Raw genomic sequence first — 19,917 nt, 5'->3', positions numbered from 1 at the left:
TGCGTGTATTTTTGTGGTGTTTTCCTGTGTATGTGTTTGTGTATAAATATAAACACATGGTACATGTATGTGTGTACCGTGTAATATATAAAAACATATCTACCTCAAAATACACCCCATGTAGAACTTGGCGAAAAACAACAATGGAAATTTACTTGCTTCCAAAGCATCACCTAAAATATAAACAGTGTCATTGTTTAGTCTCTCTGTCTCCGTCTCTCCTCCCTCTCCCTCTCTCCTCCACACCACTAGAGCACATTACATCCACTAAATCATAACATTTCAGTTTTAGCTTGATTTTTGTGCTTATATCCAATTAATGTTCAAGCATGATGTCTGGGACACACACCTCTGCAGCTATCTTGTTCAGTGGTATGTACAGTTTAAACAGAGAAACATTAATGTTCAAGCATGATGTCTGAGACACACCTCTGCAGTTATCTTGTTCAGTGGTATGTACAGTTTAAACAGAGAAACATTAATGTTCAAGCATGATGTCTGAGACACACCTCTGCAGTTATCTTGTTCAGTGGTATGTACAGTTTAAACAGAGAAACATTAATGTTCAAGCATGATGTCTGAGACACACACCTCTGCAGTTATCTTGTTCAGTGGTATGTACAGTTTAAACAGAGAAACATTAATGTTCAAGCATGATGTCTGAGACACACACCTCTGCAGTTATCTTGTTCAGTGGTATGTACAGTTTAAACAGAGAAACATTAATGTTCAAGCATGATGTCTGAGACACACACCTCTGCAGTTATCTTGTTCAGTGGTATGTACAGTTTAAACAGAGAAACATTAATGTTCAAGCATGATGTCTGAGACACACCTCTGCAGTTATCTTGTTCAGTGGTATGTACAGTTTAAACAGAGAAACATTAATGTTCAAGCATGATGTCTGAGACACACACCTCTGCAGCTATCTTGTTCAGTGGTATGTACAGTTTAAACAGAGAAACATTAATGTTCAAGCATGATGTCTGGGACACACACCTCTGCAGTTATCTTGTTCAGTGGTATGTACAGTTTAAACAGAGAAACATTAATGTTCAAGCATGATGTCTGGGACACACACCTCTGCAGTTATCTTGTTCAGTGGTATGTACAGTTTAAACAGAAATATTAATGCTCTATATATAGAATACTAAACGAGCTTGCCTGTCATACCATTTTTATGAAACTCGTGAACACTGTTTAGTATTTTATTACAAACCAACTGCAAACAAGCTGCAATGCAGAAGTAAGCATGTTATTTTTCTACGAACTGGGCCAGCAAGTGATCTACGTCACGCTCACATCACGCTAATATTACACTAGTGATATTGAGTAATTGTTATGACATAGCAATATCTTACACTGGTGTGTAATAAATAAAGATTATTATACTAGCTTGTGTGTCATACTGATTTTATGAAACGAGTGTCAGGATTTTTGTATTGACCGAGCAAGAGTTTCGTAAAATCAGTACGACACATACGTGAGTGTAATAATTTCTTTATTATCTATATTATTATTGTTATTTTCTTTATGAATAACAAGACCCAACTCAAAATGTTTCTGCCACAACTAGAAGGAGACGACGAAATGACATCATATTTCAAACGCACAGTCTGAACTAGGACAGAAGAAGCAATGTCATGTTATGACGTCGCGTCCCAAAATTACGTCATTACACTTGTTATTACTTGTGTGCTTCGTATGATTATTATTAACTCGGTTATGTTGAACCATATGGATAATAAAACAAAATATTATGACTTACCCAGAAAATAACTTGATGGTGCAAGAACAATGATACTGAAAAATAAAATCAAACCAATAATAAACATCCATATTTGCAGAGGGAGTTTGAGAGATACAGACAAACACACAACCTGAAGAGTGAATTTGAAAATGGACACTGGCCTCGGTGGTGTCGTGGGTCATCAGTACCTGCTCCCACCCAGAACGAGTTTTAACGATTCAATGGGTAGGTGTAAGACCACTACACCCTCTTCTCTCTAACTAACCACTAACAACTAACAACAAACCCACTGTCCTGCACAGACAGCCCACATAGCTAAGGTACCGGCTCCCACCCAGAGCGAGTTTTAACGATTCAATGGGTAGGTGTAAGACCGCTACACCCTCTTCTCTCTAACTAACCACTAACAACTAACAACAAACCCACTGTCCTGCACAGACAGCCCACATAGCTGAGGTACCGGCTCCCACCCAGAGCAAGTTTTAACGATTCAATGGGTAGGTGTAAGACCGCTACACCCTCTTCTCTCTAACTAACCACTAACAACTAACAACAAACCCACTGTCCTGCACAGACAGCCCACATAGCTGAGGTACCGGCTCCCACCCAGAGCGAGTTTTAACGATTCAATGGGTAGGTGTAAGACCGCTACACCCTCTTCTCTCTAACTAACCACTAACAGCTAACAACAAACCCACTGTCCTGCACAGACAGCCCACATAGCTGAGGTACCGGCTCCCACCCAGAGCGAGTTTTAACGATTCAATGGGTAGGTGTAAGACCGCTACACCCTCTTCTCTCTAACTAACCACTAACAACTAACAACAAACCCACTGTCCTGCACAGACAGCCCACATAGCTGAGGTACCGGCTCCCACCCAGAGCGAGTTTTAACGATTCAATGGGTAGGTGTAAGACCGCTACACCCTCTTCTCTCTAACTAACCACTAACAGCTAACAACAAATCCACTGTCCTGCACAGACAGCCCACATAGCTGAGGTACCGGCTCCCACCCAGAGCGAGTTTTAACGACTCAGTGGGTAGGTGTAAGACCACTACACTCTCTTCTCTCTCACTAACCACTAACAGCTAACAACAAACCCACTGTCCTGCACAGACAGTCCACATAGCTGAGGTACCGACTCCCACCCAGAGCGAGTTTTAACGATTCAATGAGTAGGTGTAAGACCGCTACACCCTCTTCTCTCTAACTAACCACTAACAACTAACAACTAACCCACTGTCCTGGACAGACAGCCCACATAGCTGAGGTACCGGCTCCCACCCAGAGCGAGTTTTAACGATTCAATGGGTAGGTGTAAGACCGCTACACCCTCTTCTCTCTCACTAACCACTAACAATTAACAACTAACCCACTGTCCTGCACAGACAGCCCACATAGCTGAGGTACCGGCTCCCACCCAGAGCGAGTTTTAACGATTCAATGGGTAGGTGTAAGACCGCTACATCCTCTTCTCTCTCACTAACCACTAGCAACCAACCCACTGTTCTGGACAGACAGCCCACAGAGCTGAGGTACCCGCTCCCACTCAGAGCGAGTTTTAACAACTCAGTGGGTAGGTGTAAGACCGCTACACCCTCTTCTCTCTCACTAACCACTAACAACTAACAACTAACCCACTGTCCTGCACAGACAGCCCACATAGCTGAGGTACCGGCTCCCACCCAGAGCGAGTTTTAACGATTCAATGGGTAGGTGTAAGACCGCTACACCCTCTTCTCTCTTACTAACAACTAACAACAAACCCACTGTCCTGCACAGACAGCCCACATAGCTGAGGTACCGGCTCCCATCCAGAGCGAGTTTTAACGATTCAGTGGGTAGGTGTAAGACCGCTACACTCTCTTCTCTCTCACTAACCACTAACAACTAACCCACTGTCCTGCACAGACAGCCCACATAGCTGAGGTACCGGCTCCCATCCAGAGCGAGTTTTAACGATTCAATGGGTAGGTGTAAGACCGCTACACCCTCTTCTCTCTAACTAACAACTAACAACTAACCCACTGTCCTGCACAGACAGCCCACATAGCTGAGGTACCGGCTCCCATCCAGAGCGAGTTTTAACGATTCAATGGGTAGGTGTAAGACCGCTACACCCTCTTCTCTTTAACTAACCACTAACAACTAACAACAAACCCACTGTCCTGCACAGACAGCCCACATAGCTGAGGTACCGGCTCCCACCCAGAGCGAGTTTTAACGATTCAGTGGGTAGGTGTAAGACCGCTACACCCTCTTCTCTCTTACTAACAACTAACAACAAACCCACTGTCCTGCACAGACAGCCCACATAGCTGAGGTACCGGCTCCCATCCAGAGCGAGTTTTAACGATTCAGTGGGTAGGTGTAAGACCGCTACACTCTCTTCTCTCTCACTAACCACTAACAACTAACCCACTGTCCTGCACAGACAGCCCACATAGCTGAGGTACCGGCTCCCATCCAGAGCGAGTTTTAACGATTCAATGGGTAGGTGTAAGACCGCTACACCCTCTTCTCTCTAACTAACAACTAACAACTAACCCACTGTCCTGCACAGACAGCCCACATAGCTGAGGTACCGGCTCCCATCCAGAGCGAGTTTTAACGATTCAATGGGTAGGTGTAAGACCGCTACACCCTCTTCTCTCTAACTAACCACTAACAACTAACAACAAACCCACTGTCCTGCACAGACAGCCCACATAGCTGAGGTACCGGCTCCCATCCAGAGCGAGTTTTAACGATTCAATGGGTAGGTGTAAGACTGCTACACCCTCTTCTCTCTCACTAACCACTAACAACTAACAACTAACCCACTGTCCTGCACAGACAGCCCACATAGCTGAGGTACCGGCTCCCACCCAGAGCGAGTTTTAACGATTCAATGGGTAGGTGTAAGACCGCTACACTCTCTTCTCTCTCACTAACCACTAACAACTAACCCACTGTCCTGCACAGACAGCCCACATAGCTGAGGTACCGGCTCCCACCCAGAGCGAGTTTTAACGATTCAATGGGTAGGTGTAAGACCGCTACACCCTCTTCTCTCTCACTAACAACTAACAACAAACCCACTGTCCTGCACAGACAGCCCACATAGCTGAGGTACCGGCTCCCACCCAGAGCGAGTTTTAACGATTCAATGGGTAGGTGTAAGACCGCTACACCCTCTTCTCTCTCACTAACAACTAACAACAAACCCACTGTCCTGCACAGACAGCCCACATAGCTGAGGTACCGGCTCCCACCCAGAGCGAGTTTTAACGATTCAATGGGTAGGTGTAAGACCGCTACACCCTCTTCTCTCTCACTAACAACTAACAACAAACCCACTGTCCTGCACAGACAGCCCACATAGCTGAGGTACCGGCTCCCACCCAGAGCGAGTTTTAACGATTCAATGGGTAGGTGTAAGACCGCTACACCCTCTTCTCTCTAACTAACCACTAACAACTAACAACTAACCCACTGTCCTGCACAGACAGCCCACAGAGCTGAGGTGTGTGCCCAGGACAGCATGCTTGAACCTTAATTGGAGTTCATATAATGGATCGTCAAACTGAAAGTTGATGCAAACTGATCTTAACCGCTAACTGATGAATGAATGAATGTTTCTAAGACAAGTACATCTAATGCATGCAAATCACATAAGACTGAGCCACCTTTTTTTTTTTTTTTTTAGTATTATTATTACTGTATTTTTTTTACTTAATAATATTTATTACAAAATAGTGTTTTCTCTAGACAATTGGCAAGCTTTGGTAGACTAAACACATTTGGGACATTTTCACCATTTTCAGAGCACTTTTTTCTTCATCAAAGACAAAAATGTATTTGAAATAAAAATAAATGAAATTAATATGCTTGCTTTAATAAATGAATGGCAAAAATATATAACAGACATATTTTATTAATAATTAATTAAATTAATAAGATATTTTCTGAGTATTTTATAAAAGGAATTTTTTTTAATTACAAACATATTTTATTAATTAATAATACATTTTATGAAAGGCAGTTTTTTAATTAATTATTGAAAACAGCTTGTTTAATCTTAGGGAAGCATGATGCTGATTAAAACAAGATTATGCTAGATTATCAACCTCTGCATAACAATGTACCAGTACAGAAAATAAAGACAATGCTTCATTTAGCTTCAAATTAAATTTTTTACACACACGCACGCACGAACAATACACACACAGCATGGGGCAATTTGTGAGGCCAGAAAGGATTTAATTATCCCCTGCGCTAGTGTGTTAATATCTATGTATGTAACAGTCAACCTCGACATACATACAATAAATAGATATTCATACATCAATACATACACACACACACACACACACACACACACACACACAAACACATATACACACATATACACACATATACACACACACACATACACAAACACATATACACACACACACACACATACACAAACACATATACACACACACACATACATACACACACATATACACACACACATCTCCAACTAGAAGTAACAAATTAAAGTAACTGTCCTGGGGGCTGGCTTTAGCTCAGTCAGTTGAGTGCTCTCTCGAGGTGCTTGTGTCACAGGATCGAACCACCTCTGTGCCGTGGAGAATGCTGTAGAGTTTTTCATTCTCCACAGCACTTTTTTTACTATGGACTATATGAGAAGTGTTTTCCATGGCATGTGTTTTTGCCGTGGACATATTCTTAAAGGAACATTCCCCAGTTTGCTGCACTTTTTAAGATGTTATTAACTAAAAGAGACTTTTTAACGATTGTAATTACATATCAGATATATTTTTCTGCATAAAATATTAGTGGCTGTATATTAAGCGTGTTTCTGATAGTTCTAATATTTGTACTAGGTTAAATTTCATCTTATTTCCTAAATACTGTTTTTTCGTACGTAAGAAATTATTTGAAGACAAAATCCAGTTTGGGCTTCTTACAAATATTAAGACGACCAGAGACACATTGAATATACAGACACTGATATTCTAAACAAGAAAATATATTTAATATGTAAGTTTAATCGTAAAAATATTTTATTAGTCGGAAACATCTTACAATGCAACAGACTCAGGAATGTCCCTTTAATAGCAGGGGTTGGATTATTGAGGCATGATGCCGCACCATGCTAAAACAAACTAGGGAAACTATTACTAAAAAAACACACACAGTAAAATAAACACTTGTTGAACAGCTCATTTTAGAGAAACACTAGTTCACAAGTCTTCCTGAGAAACATTTTTACTGATTAATTTAGATTTTAAAAAATCTCTCTACCTGTATTCTTATACTTACCTATAAATATAAGAGGAATATAGTTTCTCGTGGGAACTGAAATATAAAAGAAATGTTATAATGAAACTATGTACAGAGACAGTATCTAAAAAAATATAGAAATAAAATAAAGAAATATTTCCATTTCAGGCCTTGGGATTTCAAATTTCACTGGAAACACTATTTTGGTTCCATGCCTTATGATCATGGGAACCCATCGGAAACTGTTTTTAGGTTCTGTGTAAACAAGTCACGGGAACCCATTTTTCATACCATTTTTAATGATTATCGCAAAATTTGGAGCAAAGAGACACATTTTCAAACTCAATATAAAGTTGATTTTTGACACGCCCTCTCCATTATACGCATGCTGTTGTGAGTTTGACAGCTAAATAAAAATAATAGTTTAGGCCTACATCATTTCCTCCCATAATGAAAATACATGAAATAGTGGGGCCTATTCGATTGCCACCTTCAGTACTCAAGCACATGTATGAAGTTAATTTTTTACGACTTACGTGATACTAGTCAAAAGTAGGGTCTCCGCGAGTCCAAACTATTGGACTCGAGTACTCGACATTTACACTAGATGATGATGATATTAAGGAATAAAGTAAAATAAAATTATGCATCTTAATTCCAGCGTTGAACATGGATGCCAAACAATGCCATTGTATTGCATTTAGAAACTGGTTGATATGTTCAATGTTGTGATGGATGAACGGCCAGATTAAAAAGAGAAACTAGCGCATGATCATATAATTATTGTGTAACTTATATTGTTGATTATCTACTGCTGAAATTATTGTCCTACATTGTCCATTGTATTATAGCTGATCATTGTATTCCACCGTGTACGGGTATTCTAGTCCTGTGAACAGACTCGGGTCTTGCTAGACTCGACCCATGCTGGAGTACTCAAGTACTCGTGGTGACCCTAGTCAGAAGGTTAAATATTTTCTACAAAATTATATTTGAATTTAAATACTATTTCTTGAGCCCTATATTTAAGAGATACACTACAAATAATCAGTGCCAGTAATTTTGGTTCAAATGTGTCAGACGTTTCATTGAGCGCGTGTTCGAACTCAGATTCGGGTTTACCTGAACCGGAACACTGAAAAGTTCGTTGAATAGTCGTACTTGATATAATAATCATGGGAAACGAAATTTCGGTTCCGTGATTTTACCGACACCAGAAACCCAGAAACGATCGTCACTGTGAAATCCAAAGGCATGAATTTGCACACCCTAGTTTAAAGGGACATTCCTGAGTTTGCTGCACCTTTTAAGATGTTATTGACTAACAAAGACTATTTAATGATTGTAATTACATATCAAATATATTTTACTACATAAAATGTTAGTGGCTGTGTATTAAACATGTTTCTGATCATTCTAATATTTGTACTATGTTAACTTTCATTTTATTTCCAAAAAATAAAAAAAATTCGTACGTACAAAATTATTTGAAGACTAAATCCAGTTTGGGCTTCTTACAAATATTAAGACGAGCAGAAACACATTGAATGTACAGACACTGATATTCTAAACCAGAAAATATACTTAATATGTAAGTTTAATCGTAGAAATATTTTATTAGTCGGAAACATCTTACAATGCAGCAAACTCAGGAATGTCCCTTTAAAAACCTGTCAAAATAGACACTAAGTTTGCTTAATCTACAAGCTGTAACACATTTGGATAAAGTTACATAAGAATGAAACACGACTGTGATGTTGAAATGACCCCCCCCCCCCCCACCCTTACAATAGACTAGAAGTCTTCTCCATAACCGTCACTTTTTAGAAGTACAAAATCTTTTTTTTTAAATAAGAAAAATGCATTTAATGATATTAAAAACACCAGAATGACCAGAAACACTTCGGATGTATGGAAATGCATAATCTAAACAATAAAATCTTTGTAATGTCTGATTTAAATGATCAAAAACGGCTCTAATAGTAACAAATATGTTGTAGTATTTAAAAACTAGGGTCTGATGCTTTAAGAACAAAGCACAAGACTGATCATAAGACTAAAATTTTAAAAGCTAAAAAACATATTGATGGCCATGTAACAATTTACCTGAGTTTCAGTTTGCCGGAAACCAGTCTGGAATATATCTGATGCAAGCCTACAAAACAAGATGGCAACATCAACAATTATATCCTGAGCACACACCCCAGCTATCTGTCCAGGACAGTGGGTTAGTTGTCAGTGGTTAGTGAGAAAGAAGAGGGTGTAGTGGCCTTACACCGACCCACTGAGCCCTTAAGAACTCGCTCTGGGTTGGAGCCAGTACCAGGCTGCGAACCCTGTACCTACCAGCCTATAGTCTGATGGCTTGACCACGACGCCACCGAGGCCAGTTGTTTTCTGATAATTAATTAACTTTAAATACAGCTTTTGTTTTCCATCTGATTTTTGACAGTACTTCACATTTAAAAAGAATTCTTGATTTTTGGAAGTGAAATAAATAAGTATAAATTTTATTTGCGTATCCATGTAACATTGTTTATCTAAAATTTTCCACATTGCTGTTAAAAAAGTTTCATTACATATCTAATTTTGAGACTGATTTTTAGATCTTAAAAAACTAAGAAGCAGGGGTCTAATTCACAAAGCTCTCTTAGGCTCTGCTAGACAACAAAGCATCCTCTTTGCAAGTCTTTTAGCATTACACTGCGAGATCACAAAGTTGCGAGAGTTTAGTGAATTAGGCCCCAGATCTAAAAATCAGTCTCATGTAATGAAACTTTTTTAACAGCAATGTGGAAAATGTTTATTTGCTTATGTTGATTAAATTGATAACTAGTAATAATATACATGTAGTTCCTTACCATTGCTTACAACATGCACACACATTCCACAGCCTTTGATATACTAGTCATGGAACACTGGCTAGAACGAGAAATAGCCCAACAGGCCCACCGACGGGGATCGATCCCAGACCAACTGCGCATCAAGTTAGCACTTTACCACTGAGCTATGTCCCACCCCTTGATTACATTGATAACTAGTAATAATATAGTTGCTTACCATTGCTTACGATATGCACACACATCCAGAAATAGGCATCTTGATTAAACTGAAAGTAAAAGTAGCCTTTCATGAATATGTATTTTTACAAGTAAACCAAATTTATAAATCTGCTTACAATTCAGGAAAAATTTATTAAACAGGATTATTTGTGTTGCGACACCTCAGCCCATTTTTAAACTATGGCTATTTGGTGTCTAACACATGGTTGTTTTTATGCTTAGTCGACAGAGAAGAAAGGAAGGAAATGTTTTATTTAACGACGCACTCAACACGTTTTATTTACAGTTATATGGCGTCAGACATATGGTTAAGGACCACACAAATATTGAGAGAGGAAACCCCCTGTCGCCACTTTATGGGCTACTCTTTTCGATTAGCGGCAAGGGATCTTTTATATGCACCATCCCACAGACAGGATAACACATACCACAGCCTTTGATATGCCAGTCATGGTGCACTGGCTGGAGTGAGAAATAGCCCAATATGCCCACCGACGGGGATCGATCCCAGACCGACCGCGTATCAAGTGAACGCTGTACCACTGGGCTACGTCCCACCCCCAACAGAGAGGAAACTTGCTGCCACCAGTTAATACGACATACCACAGTTTGTGAAGTACCAGTCATGGAGCACTGTTACGCCATTGGTCACAAGACTGGTAGGTATATACCGGCTCCCACCCAAAGTGGGGTGGGGTGAGGTGAGGGAGGGGTGGGGTGAGGAAGGGGTAGGGTGGATTGGGGTGAGGCGAGTGAGATGAGGTAGGGGTGGGGTGAGGTGAGGTGAAGGAGGGGTGGGTGGGGTGGGGTGGTGAGATGAGGTGAGGCGAGGTGAAGTGAGGGACGGTGGGGTGGGGTGGGGTGAGGGGTGGGGTGATGTGAGGGAGGGGTGTGGTGGGGTGGGGTGAGTGAGGTGAGGTGAGGGAGGGGTGAGGTGAGGCGATGGAGAGGTTAGGTGGGGTGGGGTGGGGTGGGGTGAAGTGAAGTGAGGGTGGAGTGGGGTGGGGTGAGGTGAGGGAGGGGTGTGGTGGGGTGGGGTGAGGGAGGGGTGGGGTGGGGTGGGTTGAGGTGAGGTGAGAGAGGGGTTAGGTTTGGGTGGGGTGAGGTGAGTGAGGTGAAGGAGGGGGGATTCAAACACATGTATATAAGAGGTCAGGATCGCATAAAGATATATACTTCAGCAGGGTACATTTCACACAAACCGCTGGTCCATTAGTTCACATATATATAACATACATACTGAGTAATGGTGAATCAATTATCAATGAAGTACATTTGTAGCTGGTGCAAATCCATGGATGTTTTAATGGAGGGGGCCCAAAACCTGTTGTTGTTTGAAAATAGCATTTAACGGTCATTGACAGATGGAATAAGTTTGTAGTTTTGGTGTATTCTGTAATATATATTGTTTGACCAAAAATAGGGGAGGCCTAGACCCCTTGGGCCCCCTTCTGAATGGGTGCCCGAGTAGGTAAAAATCATGTGACTGGGGATTAGGGAGGTGGGGGGGGGGGGGGGGGAGGGCACTTGAGGATGGAAAAATAAATATAAAAATCTTGCTTGTGTCCCCCCACCTACACTTTCCTATGGGCCTGTAGTTACCCGAGAAGTTGAAATAATGTCCCCTATTTTAACACTACTCACAACACGAAAAACACAAACCTGTGGATCTGTCTTTGCGATAGCAACTGATGAGATGATTATTAACATTAACATCGCGTACACAAACCCTCCTGTCCACTGTAAAATATAAAAAGAAAACAATTAATAGTACATTTTCAGAGAGAGAGAGAGAGAGACAGAAAGAAAGAAAAAGAGAGCGAGAGTGAGAGAGAGAGAGAGAGAGAGAGAGAGAGAGAGAGAGAGAGAGAGAGAGAGAGGGAGGGAGGGAGAGAGAGGGAGGGAGGGGAGTGAGTGAGCGAGAGATAGAGAGAAAGAGAGAGAGGGATACATATATAGATATATAGAGAGTGAAAGAGAGAAAGAGAGAGAGCAGAGAGAGAGAGAAAAAAGACAGAGGGAGAGAGAGATGGATAGAGACGGACTGGAGGTGGTAGAGAGAGAAATATAGATAACGGTAGAGACACAGAGAGAGCAGACAGACCGAGGAAAAACTGACGGGAGATAAATGGACAGAGGGGAAAGAGATGGACAGACCAACATACACACAGACAGTTTGAAAGTAAGACAAGTGACAAAAACAAAATAAATATTTACCCACCTTTCCAGTGATTGCAATTGTAGCGGTAGATCTAAAAACCAGCACAATATTCTGTAGTGAGATAAACACTGGAATGGGCTGAAAATAAATTAAACAACAGATTACATCAACATATCAAATAGTCTCGTCTTAAGTGTCAACAAAACCAGCGTGTTGACAAAATCACAGAACTGAAAGTTCATTATCCATTATCATGTAACATAATTTGGTGATTTTGACATATAGTCTTAGAGGAAACCCGCTATATTTTCCCCATTAGCAGCAAGGGATCTTTTATATGCACTTTCCCTACAGACAGGATAGCACATACCATGACCTTTGATGTACCAGTCATGGTACACTAGCTGGAACGAGAAATAGCCCAATGGGCCCACAAATGGGGATCGATCCCAAACCAACCGTGCATCGAGCAGGCGCTTTACCACTGGTGTACATCCCGCCCCCTCATCCATACTGTGTCAGGACGTTACCCGTGTTACTGACATTCAATACCATAGTATATGTTTGTGTTACATACCTATTCAATCTTGCTATAGTAATAAAGACGTTTTTTGAACCATGTGATAAATTTAACTTGTATCAAACATATGTACGATCTGGACCGGAACTTGTAAATGGGGAATTCCCTTTTTATATTTATTGGCGTTAGCACCTTTTTATTACTGACGTCATGTCTGATTTACAAATGATGTCACATCGTATTTGAAACATTACACAAGATTGCTGCAGAGTATGGTTCTTAACGTTAAGTAAATCCATGAAAAAGATTTAAGAAAGTGTAGTTACGATGTTAAATTAAAAACCATTCTTGGTGAAAAATAAAAGAAGGTATGTAATAAATACAGAACCTCACATGTTGTTTTTGATTCCTATTTATTGCACTTGTTTATTTTGCCCAAGAACATACCTCGTGGTATATATATTCTTGTGCAAAATGAAATCTTTTATATGTATTTTCACAGACAGGAAAGCACATACCATGGCCTTTGACCAGTTGTGATGCACTGGTTGGAATGAGATAAAAACCCAATCAATTGAATGGATCCACCAACGTGGTTTGATCCTGTGACGCAAGCACCTCAGGCGAGCCCTCAACTGAGCTAAATTCTGACCCACACTAGTAGTGAATTGAATTTGATCTTAAAGGGGCAGACACTAGTTTCAACCCGTGAAAATTAACACAAGTTCAGTTAATCTACAAACCTGTAACACATTTGGATAAAGTTACAATTGAGTGAAACATGAGTCTGTGGCTTTGAAATGGTGAAATACCCTCTAAACATAGACTAAAACTCGATTCATAACATTTACTTCTCAGAGGCACGTGTGTTTTTAAAAATTGGATTAATGCATTTTGTGATATTAAAAACACTAGGATGACCAAAAACACTTTGAATGTATGGAAATGGATAATCTAAACAATAAAATCTAAGTAAAGTATGATTTCAGTTATCAAAAACGGCTCTAATAGTAAAAAATATGCCGTAGTGTTTAAAAACTAGGGTATGTCCCTTTAAATGACATGTGTTTCTTTATTTCTTTTCATCAGTATAATAATTAAGAGAGACTCACCAAAGCAGCCAGAGCCTTTGACGCGGAGTATATGGATGTGACGAACATTATCATGCCAGGTAACCACAGACCAAGTTCTACTCTATAAATAAAATAAAAATAAATAAGCTGGGAATTTTTAAATAAAAAATAAATACACTGAGAAGTTTTAAATAGAAAACATTATTTTAAATTTATAATTTTATACAAAAACTGATTATTTCTTTGGTGTGTGGATAAGTAACACAGGAGTGTTACCAGATGCAAAAGAACCTACCCTCAGTTTAAAAAATAAGAAGAATAAATTTAGTTATTTGCTCTAAAAACAAATAAATATTTGTCATAAAATGTACTAATTCATTACATTAATTAAAGGGACATTCCCGAGTTTGCTGCATTGTAAAATGTTTTTGACTAATAGAATATTTCTACGATAAAACTTACATATTAAATATATTTTCTTGTTTAGAATATCAGTGTCTGTATATTCAATGTGTTTTCTGGTCGTCTTAATATTTGTAAGAGGCCCAAACTGGATTTTGTCATCAAATAATTTCGAACGTATGGAAAAAATTATTTGAGGAAATAAAATGAAATTTATGACAGTACAAATATCAAAACGACCAGAAACACATTTAATATACAGCCACTAATATGTTATGCAGGAAAATACATTTGATATGTAATTTCAATTGTTAAAAAGTCTCTGTGAGTCGATAACATCTTAAAACTTGCAGCAAACTCAGGAATGTCCCTTTAGCAAGCATTCTGTGAGTTGTGATAAAGTAACACATGTCCCATACCGAATCCTACAAACGTTTTTATCTCTGAAATTCAAAGGCCTAACTCAATAAAAAACTTGATCGGTGACAGTACGTGATAAAAGCTAAACACAAAATTTCAGCTTCAGACATTGTGAAAAAAAGTACTCTGGAACACTATATGTGGACGGATATGAAAACTATATTCTTGCCCAATGGACAGGGTTATCCAGCTTTTGCATGGTGCTAGAAAAATATGTCTGACCCTAGGGCTAGATAAATCTGTCTGATCTGAGGGCTAGATGATTTCTACATACGCGTGATGTTTTACAACAACTGATGTCATAACTCATGGTTTTTAAAATTCTGTTTGCCATTTCACATTGTATCATTGTTTTAAAAATATTTAAACAAATTTATATTCTCAACTTTATATTTGTTAAGTTGTTGCATTTTTATGTTGTTGCATAAGTTGGGACTATATTTTTCAGCGTATGATTGAATGAGTTTCATTGTTTGTAGGTGAAATGTTTACGAATCGTTCAACAATAACAAACCGTACGTAGCTTACAAAATTAATGTTTTGTTACAGTAATTAAATGGACAAAAAAAAGAATCAATCACCGTTTTGAGGTATAGATACGGTAATTCCAACTCTTGGGACAAAATGTTTTTGTCCCTTGGGTTGGAATTGCCGTATCTAGACCTCACAACGGTCATTGATTCTATTAGTCCACTCTAGTTAGACCAGAAAGGGACTAACACCCCCCATCCCCATCCCCTCCCACTGCACCTGACAATAAACAAACCTGTGTATATCAGACAGCAGTGGTTCCATGGTTCCCGTGGAGATCAAAATACGCAGTACGATGGCGCCAACCAGTGTCTGCCATCTGAAGTGAAAACCTAACAAGTTTAAAACAATTCTTTAATACAGGTGCAGTACAACGGCGCCAACCAGTGTCTGCCATCTGAAGTGAAAACCTAACACGTTTAAAAAAATTCTTTAATACAGGTGCAGTACATGATAAATGTACAAATTAAAAAGAAAAAAAATTCATTCATTTCGTTTCAACTTATTTTCATGCTTATATCGAATTAAGGTTCAAGCACGCTGTCCTAGGCACACACTCTCAGCTATCTAGGCTGTCTGTCCAGAACAGTGGGTTAGTTGTTAGTGGTTAGTGAGAAAAAAAAGAGGGTGTAGTGGTCTTGCACTTACACCTACCCATTGAATGGTTAAAACTCACTCTGCGAACCCTGTACCTACCAGCCTATAGTCCGATGGCTTAACCACAACACCACCGAGGCCTGTATCGGGCTGTGAACCCAGTACCTACCAGCCTATAGTCCGATGGCTTAACCACAACACCACCGAGGCCGGTATCGGGCTGCAAACCCTGTACCTACCAGCCTATAGTCCGATGGCTTAACCACAACACCACCGAGGCCTGTATCGGGCTGTGAACCCAGTACCTACCAGCCTATAGTCCGATGGCTTAACCACAACACCACCGAGGCCGGTATCGGGCTGCGAACCCTGTACCTACCAGCCTATAGTCCGATGGCTTAACCACAACACCACCGAGGCCTGTATCGGGCTGCGAACCCAGTACCTACCAGCCTATAGTCCGATGGCTTAACCACAACACCACCGAGGCCGGTATCGGGCTGCAAACCCTGTACCTACCAGCCTATAGTCCGATGGCTTAACCACAACACCACCGAGGCCGGTATCGGGCTGCGAACCCTGTACCTACCAGCCTATAGTCCGATAGCTTAACCACAACACCACCGAGGCCTGTATCGGGCTGCGAACCCTGTACCTACCAGCCTATAGTCCGATGGCTTAACCACAACACCACCGAGGCCTGTATCGGGCTGCGAACCCTGTACCTACCAGCCTATAGTCCGATGGCTTAACCACAACACCACCGAGGCCTGTATCGGGCTGCGAACCCGGTACCTACCAGCCTATAGTCCGATGGCTTAACCACAACACCACCGAGGCCGATCAAAAGAAAGAAAAAGAAATGTTTTATTTCAAGACACACTCAACGCATGTTAATATTTGTTATATCGTGTCGGATATATACAGTAAAGAACCACACAGACAAATACATGTACATGTACAGTGACAAATAACCAACACAGACTGAGCCTTAGTGTGGATTGTAAATTAGAGAAAAAAAGGAAAGGAATGTTTGACAGAACATTTTCCACCAACTGCTAACAAGTTAAAGTTTAACATTTGCTTTCGTTCATTGACAACACTAGAGCACATTGATTAATTAATATTTGGCTACTGGATGTCAAATATTTGGTAATTCTGACATATATAGTCTTAGCAAACATGCTACATTTTTCCATTAACAGCAAAGGATCTCACAAGTATATGAACTTTCTCACTGGCAGGATAGCACATCCCACAGCCTTTGATATTTGGTATGCAATATATGGTTATTTGCACACTTGGGGCAGGATGTAGCTCAGTGGTATAGCAGTGTTCGAGATTAACGGCATCCTGATATCCCGGGGATACCAGAATTTAATTTTGGATACCAGACTGCAATAACGCAGTATCCCATCAGGATACCATATTATGTTGGGTTTTTTTTAAATCCTGCATTTTTATTTTTCACTGAAACAATGAAAGTCGTCATTTACTGGTGAAGCTAAGTAACAGTATTTTCGAGCTCGTACCCAGTCTTATGCTATGCCGTAACAATATCTCCCCCAACTTGTACCCAATCTAACCCTATTGTTTTTGTTGGATGTTTCCTCCCTTCAAATTTGTGAAGCAACCACACAGGATGCTGTGACCAAAAAAGCAGCAAAATACCTTTTATATGCACTTTGCCCATGGGTAAGACAGTACATACCATGACCTTTGATACAAATGTACAAATCTGCTGTTTAGGTGGTTGTCTCATGTCTGCTAGAATTGTCTGCTATATTCAGCCTCGTTTTAAAAGTTTCTTATGGAAGAGTTCCAAGATTCAAAAATAAAAATTGCCGAGAAAGTTGCACAACATGGATTTTGTTTCATCGTGGTTAAGACAAACATTTTCACTGATACAAATATCGAGATTTGGTATGCCAAATGAATGTAACTTACATTTACAATTGATTTTCAAAGAAATAAGGTCCTAAAGTCAGGTATTTGTGATTTCCATGTAAACACCTACAAGAATGTTGCTACCACTGCACTATATTATATAACAAGAAATACAATAACCAATATAAAAAATATATTATATTTACCCTTGAAAGATTGTTGGATATGTGAACTGGAGAACAGAGAGCACGTACTGAAAAGACAATCAGAAGTGATTTAGATTAATATATTTTAGAATGGTTGATGAAAATAAAAAATGGAGCTAATTGGTTGATTTGACTTAGATGATCGAAAGGTAGCTCCTTTTTATCACGTAACATAGAAGCAGCTATATATATAGAGGTTATTACCAGAGTGTGTTTCTGTATCGTCAATATTATATATTAGGAATAAAAATTGTATTATGCGAGCCTCTGTTCTGATAAATTAATTTAACAATGGTGCACTGTATCAGTTATCATCCCAGTTGTGATTACATGGTGTTAATTGTCCAGATCCCATTAAACATGGGACCCTGCTGTAACATCCTGGATAAATCTGCGATATACATAAACACAGAACTTCACATAAGTTGTTTTCGCTTCCTATTTATTTGTACAAGTTTATTTTGTGCAAGAATATATACTTTGACAAAATTAACGAGTGCAATAAATAGGAAGTGAAAACAACATATGTGAAGTTCAGTATTTATTACATACCTTATTTTATGTTTTACAAAAACAGTTTTTAATTTAACATCACAACAAAACTCCTTTCATGGATTTACTTAACGTTAAGAATCATACTCTGCGGCAGCCTTGTGTAATGTTTCAAATACGATGTGACGTCAATTGTAAATCATATATGACGTCAGTAAATAAAAGGCGCTAACTGCAATAAAAAGAAAAAGGGAATTCCCCATTTAAAAGTTCCGGTCCAGATCGCACATATGTGCGATACAAAATACATTTATCACACGGTTTCGAAATATCTTTATCACTATAGTAAGATTGAATACGTATGTAATAAAGAGTAAAACAAATCTCTCTGAGCAGAAGAAATATTTACGAATACATTACCTGGGAGTGTGGTAAGTTAGCTAGATTGATTGATTGATGGATGGATGGATGGATGGATGAATGGATGAATGGAGAATAATTTGTCTGATTTGGAGTGGATGGATGGATGAATGGAGGGAAGAATGAATGGTGGGAAGGAAGAACGCAAAACACATAATTTATAATTACGGTTATGCATGTGGTGCCAGACATACTGATGGATGGATGGATGGATGGATGGACAGATAAATTAATAAAAAAGGAAGTATGAATGGATGTACTGTATAGTAGATAAAGAACTGGATGAATGGGTGGATGTATGCATGGATGAACAGAATTAGATGGATGTATTATGGGCGAGTAAATTAATGGTGGAATACAACATGGTGGGTGGATGGATTGGATGGATGGATGGACAAATGGATGATTGGTCATTCATACTTAAACACAGTGACCGTCGGGTAACCATAACACTGTGATTAATAAAAGTTTAAAGGGACATACCCTAGCTTTAAAACACTAAGGCATATGTTTTACTATTAGAGTCCTTTTCTGACAACTGAAATCATACTTTACTTAGATTTTATTCTTTAGATTATCCAAATCTATACATTCGAAGTGTTTTTGGTCATCCTGGTGTTTTTAATATCACAGAATGCATTTCTCATATTTCTAACAAAGCACATGCGTCTGTGAGGTAACAGTTATGGAGCCGAGTTTTAGTCTATTTTTAGAGGGTATTTTCACCATTTCAAAGTCACAGACTCATGTTTCACTCAACATTTTTAACTTTATCCAAATGTGTTACAGGTTTGTAGATTAACTAAACTTAGTGTTAATTTTCACGGGTTGAAACTAGTGTGTGTCCCTTTAAACAATTACCTTATTAACGAAGTTTGTGCCTATGAAGAGTAGACAGCACAAAGCCACAACATAACGAGGCCTGTCCATTCTCAACCACAGGGGTGACATGATTAGTAAACATGAACGTCACAACATCCAAGATGTCTGCTCCATTTCAGTTCAACGCTGCAGAACCTAGGCATGGTCTGAGAAAGAATTTTGTGTGATACCTGAAATAGGGAATAAAGAAATCAGTGTAATTAAAATAAATTAATCGAGTTCGGGGTTGTTCGTAATT

General features: G+C 39.5%; 1 protein-coding gene across 7 annotated transcripts in view; it reads right to left on the bottom strand.

Moving 5' to 3' along the window:
• Positions 1–19,917, bottom strand: part of LOC121377049 (transmembrane protein 241-like) — a 135,220-nt gene that overhangs the window by 4,845 nt on the left and 110,458 nt on the right. For all 7 annotated transcript variants that reach the window (XM_041504900.1, XM_041504902.1, XM_041504904.1 and 4 more), the window contains exons 2-12: positions 19,659–19,849; positions 17,886–17,932; positions 15,431–15,514; positions 13,882–13,963; positions 12,310–12,387; positions 11,751–11,828; positions 10,087–10,135; positions 9,133–9,181; positions 7,066–7,101; positions 1,769–1,803; positions 104–173 (exon numbers count right to left, since the gene is read on the bottom strand). In XM_041504900.1, the coding sequence (XP_041360834.1) occupies positions 104–173; positions 1,769–1,803; positions 7,066–7,101; positions 9,133–9,181; positions 10,087–10,135; positions 11,751–11,828; positions 12,310–12,387; positions 13,882–13,963; positions 15,431–15,514; positions 17,886–17,932; positions 19,659–19,748 (698 nt within the window). In that variant the 5' untranslated portion in view covers positions 19,749–19,849. The remainder of the gene's footprint in view (positions 1–103; positions 174–1,768; positions 1,804–7,065; positions 7,102–9,132; positions 9,182–10,086; positions 10,136–11,750; positions 11,829–12,309; positions 12,388–13,881; positions 13,964–15,430; positions 15,515–17,885; positions 17,933–19,658; positions 19,850–19,917) is intronic.

The sequence above is a fragment of the Gigantopelta aegis genome, chromosome 7 (assembly GCF_016097555.1).
Source record: "Gigantopelta aegis isolate Gae_Host chromosome 7, Gae_host_genome, whole genome shotgun sequence".
Taxonomy (NCBI): Eukaryota; Metazoa; Mollusca; class Gastropoda; order Neomphalida; family Peltospiridae; genus Gigantopelta; species Gigantopelta aegis.
This window is presented reverse-complemented; position numbering and strand designations above follow the sequence as displayed.